Source organism: Salmo trutta, chromosome 20 (genome assembly GCF_901001165.1).
Source record: "Salmo trutta chromosome 20, fSalTru1.1, whole genome shotgun sequence".
In the NCBI taxonomy this organism is placed as follows: domain Eukaryota; kingdom Metazoa; phylum Chordata; class Actinopteri; order Salmoniformes; family Salmonidae; genus Salmo; species Salmo trutta.
The window spans coordinates 38,892,380-38,913,958 of record NC_042976.1 but is presented as its reverse complement, the minus strand read 5'-3'; the positions used below and the strand labels follow the sequence as shown (position 1 = coordinate 38,913,958).

At 42.6% G+C, this 21,579-nt stretch overlaps 1 protein-coding gene across 5 annotated transcripts in view; it reads left to right on the top strand.

Moving 5' to 3' along the window:
• The window catches only part of map3k20a (mitogen-activated protein kinase kinase kinase 20a), a 37,516-nt gene that overhangs the window by 3,429 nt on the left and 12,508 nt on the right, over nucleotides 1–21,579 (top strand). For 3 of the 5 annotated variants that reach the window (XM_029703177.1, XM_029703180.1, XM_029703181.1), the window contains 9 exons: nucleotides 3,609–3,827; nucleotides 4,366–4,453; nucleotides 8,146–8,247; nucleotides 8,653–8,718; nucleotides 8,892–8,920; nucleotides 9,040–9,177; nucleotides 11,952–12,038; nucleotides 12,448–12,522; nucleotides 13,314–13,420. In XM_029703177.1, coding sequence (XP_029559037.1) covers nucleotides 3,669–3,827; nucleotides 4,366–4,453; nucleotides 8,146–8,247; nucleotides 8,653–8,718; nucleotides 8,892–8,920; nucleotides 9,040–9,177; nucleotides 11,952–12,038; nucleotides 12,448–12,522; nucleotides 13,314–13,420 — 851 coding nt within the window. In that variant the 5' untranslated portion in view covers nucleotides 3,609–3,668. Of the gene's footprint in view, nucleotides 1–3,608; nucleotides 3,828–4,365; nucleotides 4,454–8,145; nucleotides 8,248–8,652; nucleotides 8,719–8,891; nucleotides 8,921–9,039; nucleotides 9,178–11,951; nucleotides 12,039–12,447; nucleotides 12,523–13,313; nucleotides 13,421–21,579 lie in introns of those variants that run through there. The other 2 variants (XM_029703178.1, XM_029703179.1) reach the window with 2 other exon arrangements.

The window sequence follows — 21,579 nt, the reverse complement described above, 5'->3', positions numbered from 1 at the left end:
CTGCACCAAATTTGCCAGTTCTTGCTGTGAGATGTTACCCCACTCTTCCACCAAGGCACCTGCAAGTTCCCAGACATTTCTTGGGGGAATGGCCCTAGCCCTCAGCCTCCGATCCAACAGGTCCCAGACGTGCTCAATGGGTTTGAGATCCGGGCTCTTCGCTGGCCATGGCAGAACACTGCCATTCCTGTCTTGCAGGAAATCACGCACAGAACGAGCAGTATAACTGGTGGCATTGTCATGCTGGAGGGTCATGTCAGGATGAGCCTACAGGAAGGGTACCACGAGGGAGGAGGATGTCTTCCCTGTAACGCACAGCGTTGGGATTGCCTGCAATGACGACAAACTCAGTCCGATGATGCTGTGACACACTGCCCCAGACCATGACGGACCCTCCACCTCCAAATCGAGCCCACTCCAGAGTACAGGCCTCGGTGTAATGCTCATTCCTTGGACTATAAATGCAAATCCGACACTATAAAGACAAAACCGCAACTCGTCAGTGAAGAGCACTTTTTGCCAGTCCTGTCTGGTCCAGCGACGGTGGGTTTGTGCCCATAGGCAACGTTATTGCCGGTGATGTCTGGTGAGGACCTGCCTTACAACAGGCCTACAAGCCCTCAGTCCAGCCTCTCTCAGCCTATTGCGGACAGTCTGAGCACTGATGGAGGGATTGTGCGTTCCTGGTGTAACTCGGGCAGTTGTTGTTGCCATCCTGTACCTGTCCCGCAGGTGTGATGTTCGGATGTACCGATCCTGTGCAGGTGTTGTTACACGTGGTTTTGCAACTGCGAGGACGATCAGCTGTCCGTCCTGTCTCCCTGTAGCGCTGTCTTACGCATCTCAGAGTACGGACATTGCAATTTATTGCCGTGGTCACATCTGCAGTCCTCATGCCTCCTTGCAGCATGCCTAAGGCACGTTTACGCAGATGAGCAGGGACCCTGGGCATCTTTCTTTTGGTGTTTATCAGTGTCAGTAGAAAGGCCTCTTTAGTGTGCTAAGTTTTCATAACTGTGACCTTAATTGCCTACTGTCTGTAAGCTGTTAGTGTCTTAACGGCCCTTTCACAGGTGCATGTTCATTAATTGTTTATGGTTCATTGAACAAGCATGGGAAACAGTTTTTAAACCCTTTACAATGAAGATCTGTGAAGTTATTTGGATATATCTTTGAAAGACAGGGTCCTGAAAAAGGGACATTTCTTTTTTTGCTGAGTTTAAATAACCTACACTACCTTAGCTCTTTTTCCCATGGTCAGATTAACTCAGACTGGTTTTGGGTACTGTATAAAAACCTACAACCACTACCAGGGCAACTCCCCTCACAGGTATGCTTTAACTTTCAGAATTAGAAGTGTGTGGGCACGGGATGAGTATTGTAAAGACACTGCGTAAACATTGCTATGGCAGGTTGGAATGAATCCCAGCCTTGCACTACGTCCTGGGCACAGACGTCATTTCAACGACTAGTTTTGATTTACATTTGGTTGAGTCGTCAACTAACGTGAATTCAACATGAAATCAATAAAACATGTCATTGAAACAAGTTACAATTCCCTGACGTTGATTACTTTTTGCAAATCCAATAAATGTTCCACGTTGTTTCAACATCATCACGTGACATTTTCTTCTTGAAATGATGTGCAAACAACCGCTGAACCAGTTTTTGCCCAGTGGGTAGCCAGTACATATTTTGGGTGTGGTGTGTGCAGCAGCATAAACACCAATGAGCAACGGTCCCTCCCCATACAGTAGCTCACCCATTGTTTTCCTTGATATGGTGATCTCTCCAAACCGAGCACAGTAGTTGTAACCAGTTCTGTCCTCTTGGGTGCACCAGTATCTATACTAGTATCTATACTAGTAATATTAGTAATTCTAGCGGTTTATGCCACAAATTGCATAGTACATTTTGCTTGAATCAAATGCATTATCTTAGGGTTGTGGAGAATTTGAGGGGAGTAAAGAGGACGATCTTGACCATCCAACGTTTTGTCCACAATACAATGTCCACAATACGTGTACAAGATACACGGTAGGCTATTCAGTGTAGCATCACTGTCCTTAACATCAGCTGATCACGTTTTGTTTCATCCTTAGTGCTGTTTTGCCCTGGCTGAAATATCGACTGTACGTCCCTGGAGTCATTTAGATGATGTACGTAATCAACATGGTAGAGTTGAAACACTGCAGCTTCTCTGGAGCTGAACTTAGGAATTCCTGATGGGACACTTACCGTGTTTGTTGATGTAGCTGAGTTAAACCTATATCAACATTTACAGTAATGACATCCACCACAGGGATGATATAGATGGGTAAAGTAGATGAGGTAATTCAATACATTTGATTATCTCAAATACATTTTTACTATCTGCAGAGTATATTTCCACATGGGCATTGGCCCGTTATTTCAATGTCTGCAGCGGAGTGTTTACTTTCCAGCGAGGACAGGCAGAAACGAGCCCTAAAGTAGAGTGTGTGCTCCAATAACATCCAGCAACCCTGGCGTCTTGAGTGGCCCCAGAAAATGTCAGAGCTGCTCATGTACTGGGAAGATCGGTGTGAGGCTAAGTATAGCATGAATAGCCATAAATTAGCAGAGAGCATTGACTCCCCTCTGTGACAAATGGAGGCGTTTTCGGCTGGGTTGGATAGCAATCCTGATTCAGGTCCAAGTAAGAGCCTCTTAAAAGCCATAATTGCTGAGCAGTAAATGGGTAACTTATGAACAATAGCCGAGCTACAATTTCCTGTAATGTGGGGATTCTTTCTTTACAGGATGCATTTAGGTTATGTGAAAACAAAAGGTGCTCATAGTCTGTGGGCACAAGTTTGATGCTTTGATCAGTTGTTCCTTCTCCCTAAACATTGCAATTGATATACATTAGGAAAACATAGTCTCTGTTCTTTGAAAATAGAATTAGAGGTGTAGCACCTTCTTTGAGGTTGTTTTTTTAAAACAAGTGTGCACTGATTGCGTGTCGTTCCAAGTTTGCAGTGATTCATGGGAGACTAGAGGATGCGATCCCTTTATGAGCGCTGCTGTGTCTAACTCACTAGCCTTACATGTACAGACCACTCTAGACTGTTCTGGAATAGTCTGTGGCTTTGGCCGCGTGTATTTTGTGCAAAGTGATCACAGCAGAGGGAGAATGCATGCCAGGGATGCCATAGTCCTTATACAAGCTGACAGAGGATCCTGGGCCACTCATTCAGTGCTTACTGGTAGTGGTGACTGTGTGACGTCGGTCTGGGGCTGGCAGGCATGTTGAATGTGCCGTAAATCACTGGCTGAGATGAGATATATCACGGTGCCACTCCGGGCAGGCATAGCCAATGGCACAGAGGCCTCCCTGGGGTACTGTTATCAGCACATCCAGTCACACACTCTCTAATGGTGTGCTCTAGTGTACATGGACTGCACCAAGCTGTTCTTTTAGTGTGCCACCGGCGCAGGACTTTTACTTGAGGAATCAGAGTTTTTTTGGGGAGGGGGGGAACAAACCTGAGACAGATTTGAGCATTGGTTCTAAAAGAAAAAGCGTTTTAGTGAACTGTGCTTCTTCTTCTTCCTCCTCCACTGTCTCCTTCCCTGTGGTCCTCCAGACAGACAGACAGACAGACAGACAGACAGACAGTCGAGTTGTGTCTGAGTGTCGTTATGAGATGTCGTCTCTCAGTGCCTCCTTCGTGCAAATCAAGTTTGATGACGTCCACTTCTACGAGAACTGCGGCGGCGGCAGCTTCGGGAGCGTGTACCGAGCCAGGTGGATCTCTCAGGACAAAGAAGTGGCGGTGAAAAAGCTGCTCAAGATCGAAAATGAGGTAGGAGTCGTAATTGCCGAGGCTTTTCATATACTTTTTAATTGTCGGTGTAGCAATCATTTTAATTGGCCCCGTTTTAGTGGGTTGTGGTGACTTTTGGGACCCCATCAGTCATAGTCATTATGCTCCTCCTCGCTTTGTGCACAGAATTGGCACATACTGTATGCTTTAAAGAAAGATCATTGCCAAATGAGAGATCATATTAAGACCAATTAAAGCAAGTGTTTCGTAGTCTGGAGATTTCTTGTAAGTGATGGCCTCATTGTCTTAAGACAAAAAAACACATCTGATATACCTATTCATGCATATTCTATTTGATCTCCAGGCCTATTGCCGGGTGTGCATAACTTCGAGTCTTTATTTCAAGAAATAGTTCACTGATATCCGTTGATCTTCAGTAGCTTAACATAATGCGTAGCCAAGCCAATTCATTTTGAATGGAAATGCAATACGGCCTCGTTTTGCGGCAACATTTGCCACGCTGTTATGCCGTCTGTATCTTTTGTTTTCTGTGTTTTTTGTTGTTGTTGTTGTTCAGGCTGAAATCCTCAGTGTACTCAGCCATCGCAACATCATTCAGTTCTACGGGGCGATCCTCGAAGCACCCAACTATGGAATCGTCACTGGTAAGTCCGTGCAACCCTTATCGTGTTAGTTGTGCCATCCAATAGTAACCGCAGCGTTTATCTCCACAGCAGCTTCAGACCACGTTTATATCCGCTGCGTTAATAGAAAACCAGGGATCACCATCTGTTCGTGATTGGTTCACAGCTATTCTGTTTGCTTAGAAGTGAGTGGCGCTGTGGTCTATATTAACAGTATTGCTAGATGACTTTATGGTTCAGTAAGATAACGCGTTGCTGGCTTTTTGTTTATGTTGAATGTTTCTAAAGTTCATGCCGTGTGACAGTCCTCTCCCCGTGGTATGGGGAACCCCTCCCTGCTCATGTTCTGAATATCTTATCACATGGTAGTCATTGGCAGACTCACCGCTCCCATGATCAGGATGTTAGCGGTGAACTTCTCTCAGCCAGTGAGTGGTGAATAACACTGCTGTTGATAGGAATAGGACAGTGCTCACTGCTCACTGCTCACTGCTCACTCAAGATAGTTATTTACTTTTGACTTGGATTTTCTACATTCTTTTACTACTAGGAGTTTACCTACTCTATTTCTAATCTCTTCCTTGGGGGGTTTTAGGCATGCTCTACACTCTCATTTTATGGTGCATTCTGGTATGCTTCAGACTTGATTCTATCTTTGTTCCCTATAACTCCTTGTTTGGGCAAGCTTAAGTCTTTGTCCTTTTGCTTGTGATCTCCTCTCACGGTCTGGCTTAGCAGTGACCTAAGCGATCAGGTCATTTTGGAAGTGTTCGACCACTGCTTTTAGGATGATTTAGACAAATGACATTAAACTATGACATGTATTTCTTCCCATTCTACCCACCCACACTCACACACTTTACTCTGCTGGGTCCTGCTCTACTTTCATAGATCATGGAAGGCTGTTGTATGGAAACTTGCTGTCCTAGTTGGGAAAAACCTAAATCCCATTGCATAAATGTTGTGTGCTACTTCATGGATTGAGGAATTGGAAAATACCCTCATGTCTTTGTAATGAGGAGGCGTTGCTAGATGGAAAAAGATGCTCCTTTGATGTTTCTGCTTGCTTCCCTCTGTTTATGTCTTAAAATACAGTCATATATTAGCCCTGTGCCGTTATAGTCGGTTACAAGGCAGTAATGTTGAAATCAGAGTTCTCAGACTTGACATTTCCCTCCTCCGGTCAGTGTTATGTGAGTTGTAGAGAAGGGGTTGGCTGGTTGTCAAGGAGCTGCTGTCTATATTTATCAAAGCAGAATCTAATTAGCAAGAGATAAAGGAAAAAATGTTAATGACCATTCTGACCATGCCATTTCCACATTCATCAGCTCTGTTATAAATGGCCCCTGTCTGCTCATATATCAGGGACTGTTGTCTCAGCTATCTAACAAACGTTATAAACCGGGTGGTTTGAGCCCTCAATTCTGATTGGCTGAAGGCCATGGTATATCAGACCGTATGCCACAGGTATGACAAAACATTTGTTTTTCCTGCTCTAATTATGTTGGTAACCAGTTTATAATAGCAATAAGGCACCTCGGGGGTTTGTGGTATATGGCCGTTTTGCGTCGTGCCTAACAACAGCCCTTAGCCGTGGTATATTGGCCATATACCACACCCCCTTGGGCCTTATTGCTTAAATATCTATCAGGTGAAGACATTTGTCTCTGCTGACCCACGTGGCAGAGAGCTGGTCAATAACTACCTACATTTACTAGAGAAAAGCTAACTTTTTAATGTCATAGCAGGTGATATAATTCCTTTCAGTTAACTCATGCTTCATACTCACTTTGCGAGGCTAAACTGTGACTGGTAGTCAAATGTTGTATGATGAAAGCAGTTCAGGAAGATGCATTATCTATGGAATTTGCCAGTCTTGTAAAACAGTACAAAGTACAGAGCCAAATGATAAAAAGTGAGCCTATCTAAGAGATATTATATTGAGATGGCTCAGTATTTGTTTTCCAGTAGGCGGACCTAATCATGCAATGCCATTACAATGAACCATTTTCACAGAACTGGTTTTGTAGTTACAGCCTTCATAGGTCATTACCATTTTTATTTCTTTTTATCCGTAGGAAGTCCTGGTGTTCGCTTCTAAAACACACTGTAAATGACTAGTTCAATAACCTACATCCTTCCTGGATTTATAATATGGTCAGGTCAATTCATATTATTAACGACAAGTATAGGCCTGGTTCCTTCCCTCAAGGTTGATTCTTGTTTGCACTATTTTATGAGGTGACGTAGACGTTTTGGTTGCACGAACATCCGACTCCCACTAGTCCAGCTGGTATCAGATAATATCAGTTTGAATCATCTGTCTTTGTCAGGCCACTTTATAGTTCGTGGAGCGACTGGAGCGTTGTGTGTCTGTCTCTCTGTCTCCCCGCTACTGAAGTATCTCAGTGATTTAACAATGTTTATTGGCAGGCTTTTTTTGGAAGGAGGTGTTGCATTGAGTAGCGAAGCATCCAAGTCCACATAATGCTTCTACTGTTAGTGTGTTTCCCTTCACTTCTGGTCTGGGAAAACTATTGCATTTGAGTAATATGATTGGCCTGATCCTTCTTGAACGTTATATGGACATTGTTTTACAGGGATGGTATTAACAGTGCCATGTACCTGTCTGTAATCATTTACGGTATATGGGGATATTTGTGTGGCCATACACCTTGACTTCATTTGGATATGGAGAGTTACAGCTGGAATCACAATGACAGGAGAACTGTGCACAAGAGCGTAGGCCCCAGGTGTTTGAACAGTGAGTTTGAGTGACGTTGATAGAGTAGTACCCCTTTCCGGCAGTCGAATGTCCAAAGTGTGACCGGAATTTTAGTCATATTTTTCAGAATTTCAAAAGGAATCAACATTATATATTTTTAAAAGCTGAATGGTTGTGTTATATTTCAGTCTTCTGTGATGTATGTAAAGTGTAATATTGGGATGCAAACTCAACATGGAATACGTTTTAAGTCTATCTCTGACATGGTCCAGGTGTCTTCTTGTTTTTAAGCCCATAACCAGGTGTGTGAGGTGTATACTTTTGTTTCAACGTAGATTTGTTTAAGACTACCAAGAATGACTCTGTGTGACCCTGATTTAACCTACCGCAGTGAAATGTTAAAGAGTATGAGGTGAAGGAAAAGAGGAACAGGGACACTCAGGGTGCTAAGCTGGGTTAGTAGTGTTTCCTCAATGCATTGTGATTTAATGAGCTCATCTCATCTGACAGGTCAATGACAGGACAGAGGACAGGACTGTAAACAGGACTTCAACTGCTCTCTTAACTACTGTATAAACCAAACTGTCTATTCACAAATAGAGGACATATTGTCTCACATATTTTATTAACTCATGATTTCTGAATGAGATACGGTTTAAATGATACAGATATATTTGATATTGCACTCTCTTAGAAAAAAGGTGCTATCTAGAACCTTAAAGGATTCTTCGGCTGTCCCCATAGGAGAACCCTTTGAAGAACCCTTTTTGGTTGGAGGCAGAACCCTTTTGGTTTCAGGTAGAACTCTTTTGGGTCCTACCCTTTCTACAGAGGGTTCTACATGTAACCCAAAATGGTTCTACCTGGAACCAAACAGGGTTCTCCTATGGGGAGAGCCGAAGAACCCTTTTGGAAGCCTTTTCTCTAAGGGTGCAGTGCAATGTAAGTGTAGATTTGGGAGTCTTAATACTGTATGTGTTTCCCACAGAATATGCCGGTGGAGGGTCCCTGTATGACTACCTGTCCAGTGCGGAGAGTGAGGAGATGGACCTGGGACAGGTCATGACATGGGCCATGGAGATTGCCAAAGGTACAGTCACGATTCATTGTATGATCTACTTTAAACCAGGCAATGCTACATGTTGTTTTGGAATTTTTGCATAGCCATATGACTTAACTAAACCACCCACTGAGATTCCACATTTGTTTTAGCTCATTACCAACTTAGCAATAGAATATGTTTCAGATTTGTCCGCTTATGGTCTATTCCAACTCATTGTTATTCTAGGCATATTTGTTATAGAATTCGGGTCTCACTGAGAACAAGTGAGGTCAAAACATGTAGGCCTAAATGTGATTAATCTATGTCCTTAGTTTGCATAAGAAATTAGCATTGAGAGGGAGGCATGGAGGAGAGCACAGACGAACACAGCCTTGTTTACCTCTGCTGGTTGCACATTGATCTCAGATGAAATGTGCTTTATTTCTCCGTTAGGCATGCACTATTTACACTCAGAGGCCCCGGTCAAGGTTATCCACAGGGATCTGAAGTCCAGGAATGGTAAGGTTTCAGATCCATCTGCATGATCTCTGTGTCTGTTTCAGTCTGTACAAAAGATATCTCTGGTCAAACTGATTATGTCTATGGCCAGAGGCAAATATTACATAAGCTGAATTAGAAGAAAACTAAAAATACACATTCTCCTGACTTGAAAAATATGTTTTCTATTGCAGTGGTTGTGACGGCAGACAAAGTTCTTAAGGTACATTTGTTTGCACATGCAAGGGATCTGACGTTTGCATACTGGCTTCAACCAAAACGATTTGATCCCCAACCCTTGCTAAATCCCAGGACCACCTGTTTCCCCCCCTCCCTGTGTAGATCTGTGATTTTGGGGCATCCCGGTTCCACTCCCACACCACACACATGTCCCTGGTAGGCACGTTCCCCTGGATGGCCCCGGAGGTCATCCAGAGCCTGCCCGTGTCTGAGACCTGTGACACCTACTCCTACGGCGTGGTGAGTGACCAACACATAGGACACACACTGACCAGCTGTTGATAGTCAGTACAATAGTTGTGTAACCTTTATTTAACTAGGCAAGTCAGTTAAGAACAAATTCTTATTTACGATGACGGCTTACCCCGGCCAAACCCGGATGACGCTGGACCAATTGTGCGCCGCCCAATGGGACTCCCAATCATGGCCAGATGTGATACACCCTGGATTCGAACCAGGGACTGTAGTGTCGCCTCTTGCACCGAGATGCAGTGCCTTAGACCGCTACATCACTCGGGAGCCCATAGTTACTTAGACTGGGCTATTTTTATTCTCAAACTGATTCTGCAAGACAATCTGCATGTGATGTCCATATGTATCGACTCATACGTGGAATTTTATTTACAGTAGTATAGTGTAATTTAACTACAGAAACCATCAGAGGAGATTTAGGGACTGAACCAGCTTGGGAAAGAAATAGCTCTAATGTCACTGTTGCAACTTCATGGTCGAGAGGGTAAACTGTCAATCAAACAGTACCTAGCACTTGAAAGAACAGACTTTCCAGAGATGACATTTTCATGCCTGCATTACATCCACTTGAAAAGTAGACGTGAGTGGCATTATTGACCTTTGTAGAAGTACTAACAGTGATTCCATATGTTTTCTGCCTCCTTATCATCATCAGAAAATGTCATCTGTCACCCCTGAGTAGAGAGAGAGTATGAAGCCTTGGCATATGTTAGTATGTGTGTGGGTGTTGGTGTGTGTTTGCGTGTGTGTGTGTTACTGCGCATGGCTGTGCGCGTGTGTGTGTACAGAAAGTATTCCTATCCCTTGACTTCTAATTTTTTTCTCACCCATCTACACACAATACCCCATAATGACAAAGTGAAGACATGTTTTTAGAAATGTTGGCACGTGAAATACAGCAATATCTAATTTACACCTCTGAGTCAATACTTTGTAGAAGCACATTTGGCGGCGATTACAGCTGTGAGTCTTTTGGGGTAAGTATCTAAGAGATTTGCACACCTGGATGGCACAATATTTGCCCATTATTCTTTTAAAAATTCTTCAGGTTCTGTCAAGTTGATTGTGGATCATTGCTAGACAGCCATTTTCAAGTCTTGCCATAGATTTTCAAGCCGATTTAAGTCAAAACTGTAACTAGGCCACTCAAGACCAACCAATGTCATCTTTGTAAGCAACTCCAGTTTAGATTTTGCTGAAAGGTGAATTTGTGTCCCAGTGTCTGGTAGAAAGCAGACTGAACCAGGTTTTTCTCTAGGATTTTGCCTGTTCTTTTAGCTGTATTCCGTTTCTTTTTATCACAAAAAAACTCAGTAGTCCTTGCCGATGACAAGCATACCCATAACATAACGCGGCCACCACTATGCTTGAAAATATGGAGAGTGGTACTCAGTGATGTGTTGTATTGGATTAATCCCAAACATTACACTTAGTGTTCAGGACAAAAAGTTAATTTCTTTGCCACATTTTAAGTGCCTTGTTGCAAACAGGATGCATATTTTGGAATATTTTTATTCTGTACAGGCTTCCTTCTTTTTATTCTGTTATTTAGGTCATTATTGGGGAGTAACTACAATGTTGTTGATCCATCCTCAGTTTTCTGATATCACAACCATTAGATTCTGTAACTGTTTTAATATCACCATTGGCCTCATGGTGCAATCCCTGAACAGTGTCCTTCCTTTCCGGCAACTAAGTTAGGAAGGACGCCTGTGACTTTGTAGTGACTGGGTGTAATGATACACCATCCAAAGCCTAATGAATCATTTCACCATGCTTTAACGGATATTCAGCGTCTGATATCGGTGCCCTTCTTTGTGAGGCATTGAAAAACCTCCCTGGTCTTAGTGGTGGAATCTGTGCTTGAAATTCACTACTCGATTTATTGACCTTACAGATAGTTGTATGTGTGGGGTACAGAGATGACCTAGTCATTAAAAAATCTTGTTAAACACTTTTATTAAACAGTCCATGAACTTATTATCAGATTTGTTAAACACATTCTTACCCCTGAACTTATTTATGCTTGCCACAACAAAGGGGTTGAATACTTATTGACTCAAGATATTTCAGCTTTACATTTTTTTATTAATTTCTAAAACTCCAAACCAAATTCCAGTTTGACATTATGGGGTGGTGTGTGTAGATCAGTGACACAAAATCTCAATATCATAAATTCTAAATTCAGGCTGTAACACAGCAAAATGTGGAAAAAGTCAAGGGGTGTGAATACTTTCTGAAGGCAATGTATCTGCCAGCCTGTGTGTATGACTGCTTGGCCACATTCCTGCGTGGTGATGGAGAAGGTGTGAAGTGTGGAGTGACAGAGCATATGAGGCGCGTTCTGTGTCACCCAGCCAGCCAAGGGCTTGACTCCTGAGTGTCATAAACAGTCAGTGTACAAACAGTGCAGGACCTGGGTTCAGGCCAGCAAGTTTCTGGGTCAACACACTCTTCTATCACAATCACCTGGCTTTCACTTACACAAGGGTTTACTTACATAGTGAACAATGATATTTACTCGTCTTATAAACGATGCGATGTGAATAATTAAATGAGTGAAGGGTATAATTAGCATTTTCAAACAAGCCCTCCATTTCATATCATGCAAGGTTTCCGTTCTCCTAATATGGTATCTAATATGTAAAGTCTTAGTCTGTATTGTGTCTCAGTTCAGTGGAAGACCCTGAGCAGACCATGCAGTCTGTGGGCTAGTTGCGTTATGCTCATTGACTGACCACGACGTCTCTCCCTGTATTCAGGTTCTCTGGGAGATGCTCACCCGGGAGATTCCCTTTAAAGGCCTGGAGGGCTTACAAGTCGCCTGGCTGGTGGTGGAGAAGAGTGAGGTACTGTACAGCTACGCTTGTTTTTGTCCGTTTTACTCGTTATGCAGTCTTCTAGGAACAGCTGCTGCTTTCTTTATCTATGCTAATAGATTTTGTGAAGAGACACATACCTGACAGTCTTTCGTAATGAGCCAGTGCATCTGTACAGGAATCATTTCAGTCATCACACACCAGCATAGCTAGTAGGGAGATCGTCATATGGGCCGATGCCAATTGATCCCACTTGTGCAATGTCCGCATTCACAGTCTCCAGTCACATGAGTCATCAGTGTGTTTGACCGGCCTCCTGACATGAATGCTCTACCAATATCCCGACCTCAGAACTGAAAGCTGAAACTACTGCAATCCTTTCAGGGAAACGGGAAGAGTGAAGTGTGTGTGTAACTGTGATCCTGTCTGTCTGTTCCAGAGATTAACCATTCCCAGTAGCTGCCCAGCTAGTTTCGCTGAGCTGATGAGGAAGTGCTGGGTGACTGAGCCAAAGGTATGTCATCCTCACACACACAGATCCTTTTAAATAACACACACTACCGTTCAAATGTTTGGGGTCACTTAGAAATGTCCTTGTTTTTTAAAGAAAAGCAACATTTTTTCCATTAAAATAACACCAAATTGATCAGAAATACAGTGTAGATATTGTTAATGTTGCAATTTTGAGCCTGTAATCGAACCCACAAATGCGGATGCTCCAGATACTCAACTAGTCTAAAGAAGGCCAGTTTTATTGATTCTTTAATCAGAACAACAGTTTTCAGCTGTGCTAACATAATTGCAAAAGGGTTTTCTAATGATCAATTAGCCTTTTAAAATGATAAACTTGGATTAGCTAACACAACGTGCCATTGGAACACAGGAGTGATGGTTGCTGATAATGGGCCTCTGTACGCATATGTAGATATTCCATAAAAAATCTGCCGTTTCCAACTACAATAGTCATTTACAACATTAACAATGTCTACTCTATATTTCTGATCTATTTGATGTTATTTTAATGGACAAGAAATGTCCTTTTCTTTCAAAAACAATGACATTTCTAAGTGACCCCAAACTTTTGAACGTTAGTGTAGGTAATTCTATGCTCACGCATACCTACACACCCACACATATCCACTGTGCACAATAGACTCGGCACACAAGTCCGTACTACAATGGCTAATACTAATGATTCATTTTATGTCACATACGGTCAAGAGACCAGTTGAATTGTCATGAATAGATACCCTCCATGTCTGCTTATGAATACCACACTATGTTTTTGCTTTTGTTTCCATGTAGGAAAGACCAATGTTCAAACATATCCTTACAACCCTGGAGGCCATGTCCAATGACAGCAAGCTTCCTGAACAGTGCAACTCCTTCCTACACAACAAGGCAGAATGGAGGTACTGACATCATACTGTATCAAACTGCATCCTCCTATCTCTTCTAGACCGACACACTGCTAGAGCCTAAGGAGATGCCAGACATGTTTCAAATGCGCCTATCTACACTGGGTGAACAAAACATTAGGAACACCGTCCTAATATTGAGTTACACTCGCTTTTGCCCTCAGAACAGCCTCAATTCGTCTGGTCATGGACTCTACAAGTTGTCGAAAGCGTTCCAAAGGGATGCTGGCCCATGTTGACTTCAGTGCTTCCCACAGTTGTGTCGTGTTGGCTGGATGTCCTTTGGGTGATGGACCGTTCTTGATACACAGGGGAAACTGTTGAGCGTGAAAAACCCAGCAGCGTTGCAGTTCTTGACACACTCAAACTGGTGCACCTGGAACCTACTACCATACCCCGTTCAAAGGCACTTCAATCTTTTGACTTGCCAATTCACCCTCTGAATGGCACACATACACAATCCATGTCTCAAGGTTTAAAAATCCTCCTTTAACCTGTCTCCTCCCCTTCATCCACACTGATTGAAGTGGATTTAACAAGCGACATCAGTAAGGGATCACAGCTTTCACCTGAATTCACCTGGTCAGTCTATGTCATGGAAAGAGCAGGTGTTCCTAATGTTTTGTACACTCAGTGTATGCGCAAGTGCTGCTTTTTGTGGGCCGCTAAACGCCTGAAAGGACCTTGCAGTGTGCATATAGATATTCATAATTGCACTGATAACGTAAAGACATCAAATATCTAAAGAATCCCCCGTCTGTATATTCTTCCTCTCTATACCCATAAGGTATATAAAATAATCAAGGTCTTTTTCAAGTCCAAGTGTTTAATTGGCCTGTATGAGCAGCTGGAGGATTAGTGATGTTCAGCACAGCCTGGGTGTTCGCTGCTACTGCTTACTCTCTCTTTGGTCTTTTCTACACTGACAACGCTTCATAAAGTCATGTCCAAGCATGCACCTGCAGGTGAGCTGCTCAAGACCAAGCGTCGATAAAGAACATGTGTGATAGTAAGAGGGATGTGTTGCACATCAAGCACGGTGCTAGCTAGCTTCCAAGGCTGTCTATCATCATTGTGAAGAAACAGGAGAAGAGTGGAGTAGTGCCTCAGAGGCAAACAGGCGTTGCAGGTGCATTGCGCTATGGTTTCTCATCACCCTGGTCAGGAGGGAGTCCCTGTGCAGACAGATGCTATGTGCTGGTTGGGTTACACACAGACAGATCTCCTGGGTACTATGTAATAGTCTGCCAGGGCCAACAGCTGCGTATTTATCCATGCTTCTACTACGAGGTAATATGCCACTGTCCCACTGATGAAGGCTCAACGGCTCTGTGAGAAAGTTTGACATTAATGTGGACGCTACCATGATTACGGATAGTCCTGAATGAATCGTAAATAATGATGAGTGAGAAAGCTACAGACACACAAATATCATACCCCCAAGACATACTAACCTCTCACCATTACAGGGGAGCTTAGCATTGGGGGGTGTATGATATCTGTGCGTCTGTAACTTTCTCACTCATCATTATTCAGGATTCATTCAGGACTATCCATAATCATGGTAGCATCCACATTAATGTAGCAGTGTTTAGAAACATATTCTATTCTTCTTTACAATAACAGTGACTCCAAAATGACACGATACATTATTTACCATTCATTTCTATTGGGCAAAGAAATTATCTAAAACACAACCAAAACAAACAGAAAATGCATCCAACAAGTTTGTACAGTCACAAGCTTGATGTAGTCATTGCATGCTAGGAATATGGGACCAAATACTAAACTTTTGACTACTTTAATACACATATACACTGTGGCAAGAAAAAGTATGTGAACCCTTCGGAATTACCTGGATTTCTGCATAAATTGGTCATAACCCTTGATCTGATCTTCATCTAGAGTTAAGGTCGGAAGTTTACATACACCTTAGCCAAATACATTTAAACTCATTTTCACAATTCCTGACATTTAATCCTAGTAAAGATTGCCTGTCTTAGTTCAGTTAGGATCACCACTTTATTTTAAGAATGTGAAATGTCAGAATAATAGTAGCAAGTGATTTATTTCAGCTTTTATTTCTTTCATCACATTCCCAGTGGGTCAGAAGTTTACATACACTCAATTAGTATTTGGTAGCATTGCCTTGAAATTGTTTAACTTGGGTCAAATATTTCAGGTAGCCTTCCACAACCTTCCCACAATAAATTGGGTGAATTTTGGCCCATTCCTCCTGACAGAGCTGGTGTAACTGAGTCAGGTTTGTAGGCCTCCTTGCTCGCACACACTTTTTCAGTTCTGCCAACAGGTTTTCTATGGGATTGAGGTTGGGCTTTGTGATGGCCACTCCAATACCTTGACTTTGTTGTTCTTAAGCCATTTTGCCACAACTTTGGAAGTATGCTTGGGGTCATTGTCCATTTGGAAGACCCATTTGCGACCAAGCTTTAACTTCCTGACTGATGTCTTGAGATGTTGCTTCAATATATCCACATAATTTTCCTGCCTCATGATGCTATCTATTTTGTGAAGTGCACCAGTCCCTCCTGCAGCAAAGCACCGCCACAACATGATGCTGCCACCCCCGTGCTTCACGGTTGAGATGGTGTTCTTCGGCTTGCAAGCGGCCCCCTTTTTCCTCCAAACATAACGATGGTCATTATGGCCAAACAGTTCTATTTATGATTCATCAGACCAGAGGACATTTCTCCAAAAAGTACGATCTTTGTCCTCATGTGCAGTTGCAAACCGTTGTCTGGCTTTTTTATGGCGGTTTGGAGCAGTGGCTTCTTTCTTGCTGAGCGGCCTTTCAAGTTATGTCAATATAGGACTCGTTTTACTGTGGATAGAGGTACTTTTGTACCTGTTTCCTCCAGCATCTTTACAAGGTCCTTTGCTGTTGTTTTGGGATTGATTTGCACTTTTCGCACCAAAGTACACTCATCTCTAGGAGACAGAACGTGTCTCCTTCCTGAGCGGTATGACGGCTGTGTGGTCCCATGGTGTTAATACTTGCGTACTATTGTTTGTACAGATGAACGTGGTACCTTCAGGCGTTTGGAAATTGCTCCCAAGGATGATCCAGACTTGCGGAGGTCTACAATGTTTTTTCTGAGGTCTTGGCTGATTTCTTTTGATTTTCCCATGATGTCAAAGAGGCACTGAGTTTGAAGATAGGCCTTGAAATACATCCTCAGGTACACCTCCAATTGACTCAAATTATGTCAATTAGCCTATCAGAACCTTCTAAAGCCATGACATAATTTTCTGGAATTTTCCAAGCTGTTTAAAGGCACAGTCAACTTAGTGTACGTAAACTTCTGAGCCACTGAAATTGTGATACAGTGAATGATAAGTGAAATAATCTGTCTGTAAACAATTGTTGGAAAAATTACTTGTATAATGCACAAAGTAGATGTCCTAACTGACTTGCCAAAACTATAGTTTGTTAACAAGAAATTTGTGGAGTGGTTGAAAAACGAGTTTTAGTGACCTAAGTGTATGTAAACTTCCGACTTCAACTGAAAGTCACAGCAACAGACAAACACAGTCTGCTTAAACTAATAACACACAAGCAATTATACATTTTATGTCTTTATTGAACACACAGTGTAAACATTCACAGTGCAGGGTGGGAAGAGTATGTGAACCCCTGGATTTAATAACTGGTTGACCCTCCTTTGGCAGCAATAACCTCAACCAAACGTTTTCTGTAGTTGCGGATCAGACCTGCACAACGGTCAGGAGGAATTTTGGACCGTTCCTCTTTACCAAACTGTTTCAGTTCAGCAATATTCTTAGGATGTCTGGTGTGAACCACTCTCTTGAGGTCATGCCACAGCATCTCAATCGTTTTGAAGTCAGGACTGACTGGTCCACTCCAGAAGGTGTATTTTCTTCTGTTGAAGCCATTCTGTTGTTGATTTACTTCTGTGTTTTAGGTCGTTGTCCTGTTGCATCAGCCAACTTTTGTTGAGCTTCAATTGGCGGACAGATAGCCTAACACTCTCCTGCAAAATGTCTTGATAAAGTTGGGAATTCATTTTCCGTCGATGATAGCAAGCTGTCCAGGCCCCGAGGCAGCAAAGCTGTCCCAAACCCTGATGCTACCTCCACTATATTTTACAGTTGGGATGAGGTTTTGATGTTGGTGTGCTGTGCCTTTTTTCTCCACACATAGTGTTGTGTGTTCCTTCCAAACAACTTAACCTGAGTTTCATCTGTCCACAAAATATTTTGCCAGAAGCGCTGTGGAACATCCAGGTGCTCTTTTGCAAACTTCAGACATTCAGCAATGTTTCTTTGGACAACAGTGGCTTCTTCCGTGGTGTCCTCCCATGAACACCAATCTTGTTTAGTGTTTTACGTGTTGTAGACTTGTCAACAGAGATGTTAGCATGTTCCAGAGATTTCTTTAAGTCTTCAGCTGACGCTCTAGGATTCTTCTTAACCTCATTGAGCATTCTGCACTGTGCTCTTGCAGTCATCTTTGCAGGACGGCCACTCCTAGGGAGAGTAGCAACAGTGCTGAACTTTCTCCATTTATAGACAATTTGTCTTACCGTGGACCGATGAACATCAAGGCTTTTAGAGATACTTTTGTAACCGTTTCCAGCTTTATGCAAGTCAACAATTCTTAATCTTAGGTCTTCTGAGATCTCTTTTGTTCGAGGCATGGTTCACATCAGACAATGCTTCTTGTGAATAGCAAACTCAAATTTTGTGAGTGTTTTTTATAGGGCAGGGCAGCTCTAACCAACATCTCCAATCTCGTCACATTGATTTGACTCCACACTTTGAATGTTTAAATAATGCATTCAATATAGACAAGAAAAATACAATAATTTGTGTGTTATTAGTTTAAGCACACTGTTTGTCTATTGTTGTGACTAAGATGAAGATCAGATCAAATTTTATGACTAATTTATGCAGAAATCCAGGTAATTACAAAGGGTTCACGTACTTTTTTTTACTTCACTACATTCCTAAATAAAATAATGTACTTTTTACTCCATACATTTTCCCTGACACCCAAAAGTACTCGTTACATTTGGAATACTTAGCAGGGCAGGACAATGGTCCAATTCACACACTTATCAAGAGAACATCCCTGGTCATCCTTACTGCCCCTGATCTGGCAGACTCACTAAACATATGCTTCGTTTGTAAATGATGTCTGAGTGTTGGAGAATGCCCCTGGCTATCCATAAATGTAAAAAAACAAGAAAATGATGCCGTCTGGTTTGCTTAATATAAGGAATTTGAAAGGATTTATACTTTTACTTATCTTGCTTAAGTATATTTTAGCAATTACATTTACTTTTGATACTTAAGTATAATTTCAAACCAAATTCTTTTAGACTTTTACTGAAGTAGTATTTTACAGGGTGACTGTCACTTTTTTTGTCATTTTCTATTAAGGTAACTTTACTTTTACTCAACTATGTCAATTAGGTACTTTTTCCACCACTGCAAAAAGTGCTGTAATTTCTAAACGGCTCACCCGATATGGATGAAAATACCCTCAAATTAAAGCTGACAGACACCTCATAGTCATTGTATTATTTCAAGTACAGAGCCAAAATAATTAAAAAATGCTTCTCCGTGATATATAGACCTGAGGTCGAGACAATAAGAAGACACAGTGGCAGAATAAATTCAACCACACCTTTGTTTCATCACAAAACCGGAGAGCTACATCTGTCTGGTGAAGTCCACAAAACATATTGCATGTAACAAACAGTTACATTACCTACAGCATGGTCAAGCAAGTTAATGTTTCTGACATTTTCAGACTACTAAACAACTATTAATTTAGAACCACAGAGAGTTACCGCAAGTTGCAAAGAAAACAGGAGCCGCCTCCATTATTCCAGCACCATTTCAACGTAAAAAATTAAACATCATCAAATCACCTCTACTTAGACTAATACAGTGACAACTAAAAGATAGCAAAAAATATTTTGTCCAATCAACTTAAGCTATATGATGTGGCTGTCTATGGTACTGATTTGTGTGTGTGTGTGTGTGAGTGTGTAATGGCCTAAATAGTCTGTAAAGTTGATAAATAAAGTTTTTGGGGAGTGATCCATGCTCAATCAAGCACAATCATTAGGTGAGACAAAAATGTTCAGCTGCCCCTTTAAGGGACGGGCTGTTACCGTGGTAACTTGGCAACTGGCTTGTCTGTGATGAAACAAAATCCCAGACTGTGATGTCTTCATAGCAGCAGACAGGTGCAACAAACTCAAACTAACATTGAAAAACAACCTAGCGTGTATACAAAATGATAGAACTGGCCAAGAAACACGAGGACAAAGTCACACTTTTAGTAGCTTTTCTTGTCAATTCAACCAACTTCTACAGGTTGCGTTTGGATTAAAAAAAGAAACTGTTCCCAAATGCTCTGTGTGACAGCCTTTGTGTGTGACCACCCGCCAACGTGGCTGGTGAAACAGACATTCTTACCCGCCAATGACAAAATCTACCCGCATTTGGCAGGAGGTGGGTGTTCATTTCCAACCCTGTTTGCATAGCCCCTGTTGTCGGCTATATTAGACCTGGCATGGTGGTACAGTATGTTTCTTCTCTCTTAACAGACTGTTAGTCCAGTGAACAGTGTCTTTCTGTCTCATTAGGCTATCAATGCACTCACTTGTGTAAATGTGACAGTCAAAAGCTGCTCACAGTTCTGTAACGATGGCTCAGAGGGCGGTCTTGTTGCAGTCTATTAAGGCAGTTTGGACATAGTCCAGAGCAGCATGAAAATACTCTTTTCCCTGTTTCTCTGGCAGCTGTCTGGCTCAGAGAGGAAGAGCAGACAAGGGGAATTAGTTGGGGAGGGAAAGAAAGGGTGAGTTAGAGTGCTGGGGTAGGAAATGTGAGAGGTATTTAAAAAATGATAGAACCCTTACTGAAAATACACATGATTTCACATTTAGCACATTTTTTGGAGCACTTCACATGTGATTATACACTATATATACAAAAATGTGTGGACACCCCTTCAAATTAATGGATTTGGCTATTTCAGCCACACCCGTTGCTGACAGGTGTATAAAATAGAGCACACAGCCATGCAATCTCCATAGACAAATATTGGCGGTAAAATGTCATTACTGAAGAGCTCAGTGACTTTCAGCGTGGCACCATCAGAGGATGCCACCTTTCCAACAAGTCAGTTCGTCAATTTTCTTCCCTGATAGAGCTGCTCTGGTCAACTGAAAGTGCTGTTATTGTGAAGTGGAAATGTCTAGGAGCAGCCAAGGGCTCAGCCGCGAAGTGGTAGGCCGCACAAACTCACAGAATGGGACCGCCGAGTGCTGAAGCGCATAGCAAATAAAAATTGTTTGTCCTCAGTTGCAACACTCACGACCGAGTTCCAAACTGCCTCTGGAAGCAACGTCAGCACAAGAACTGTTAGTCGGGAGCTTCATGAAATGGGTTTCAATGGCCGAGCAGCCACACACAAGCCTAAGATTACCATGCGCAATGCCAAGCGTCGGCTAGAGTGGTGGGAAGCTCGCCGCCATTGGACTCTGGAGCAGTGGAAACGCATACTCTGGAGGGATGAATCACGCTTCACCATCTGGAAGTCCGACGGACAAATCTGGGTTTTGGCGGATGCCAGGGGAACGCTACCTGCCCAAATGCATAGTGCCAACTGTAAAATTTGGTGGAGGAGGAATAATAGTCTGGGGCTGTTTTTCATGGTTCGGACTAAGTCTCTTAGTTCCAGTGAAGGGAAATCTTAACGCTACAGCATACAATGACATTCTATATGATTCTGTGCTTCCAACTTTGTGGCAACAGTTTGGGGAAGGCCCTTTCCTGTTTCAGCATGACAATGCCCCCATGCACAAAGCAAGGTCGATGCAGAAATGGTTTGTCGAGATCAGTGTGGAAGAACTTGACTGGCCTGCACAGACCCCTGACCTCAACCCCATCAGACACCCTTGGGATGAATTGGAACGCCGACTGCGAGCAAGGCCTAATCGCCCAACATCAGTGTCCGACCTCACTAATGCTCCCCGCAGCAATGTTCCAACATCTAGTGGAAAGCCTTCCCAGAAGAGTGGAAAGCGTTTGGAGCAGCAAAGGGGGGACCAACTCCATATTAATGCCCATGATTTTGGAATGAGATGTTTGAC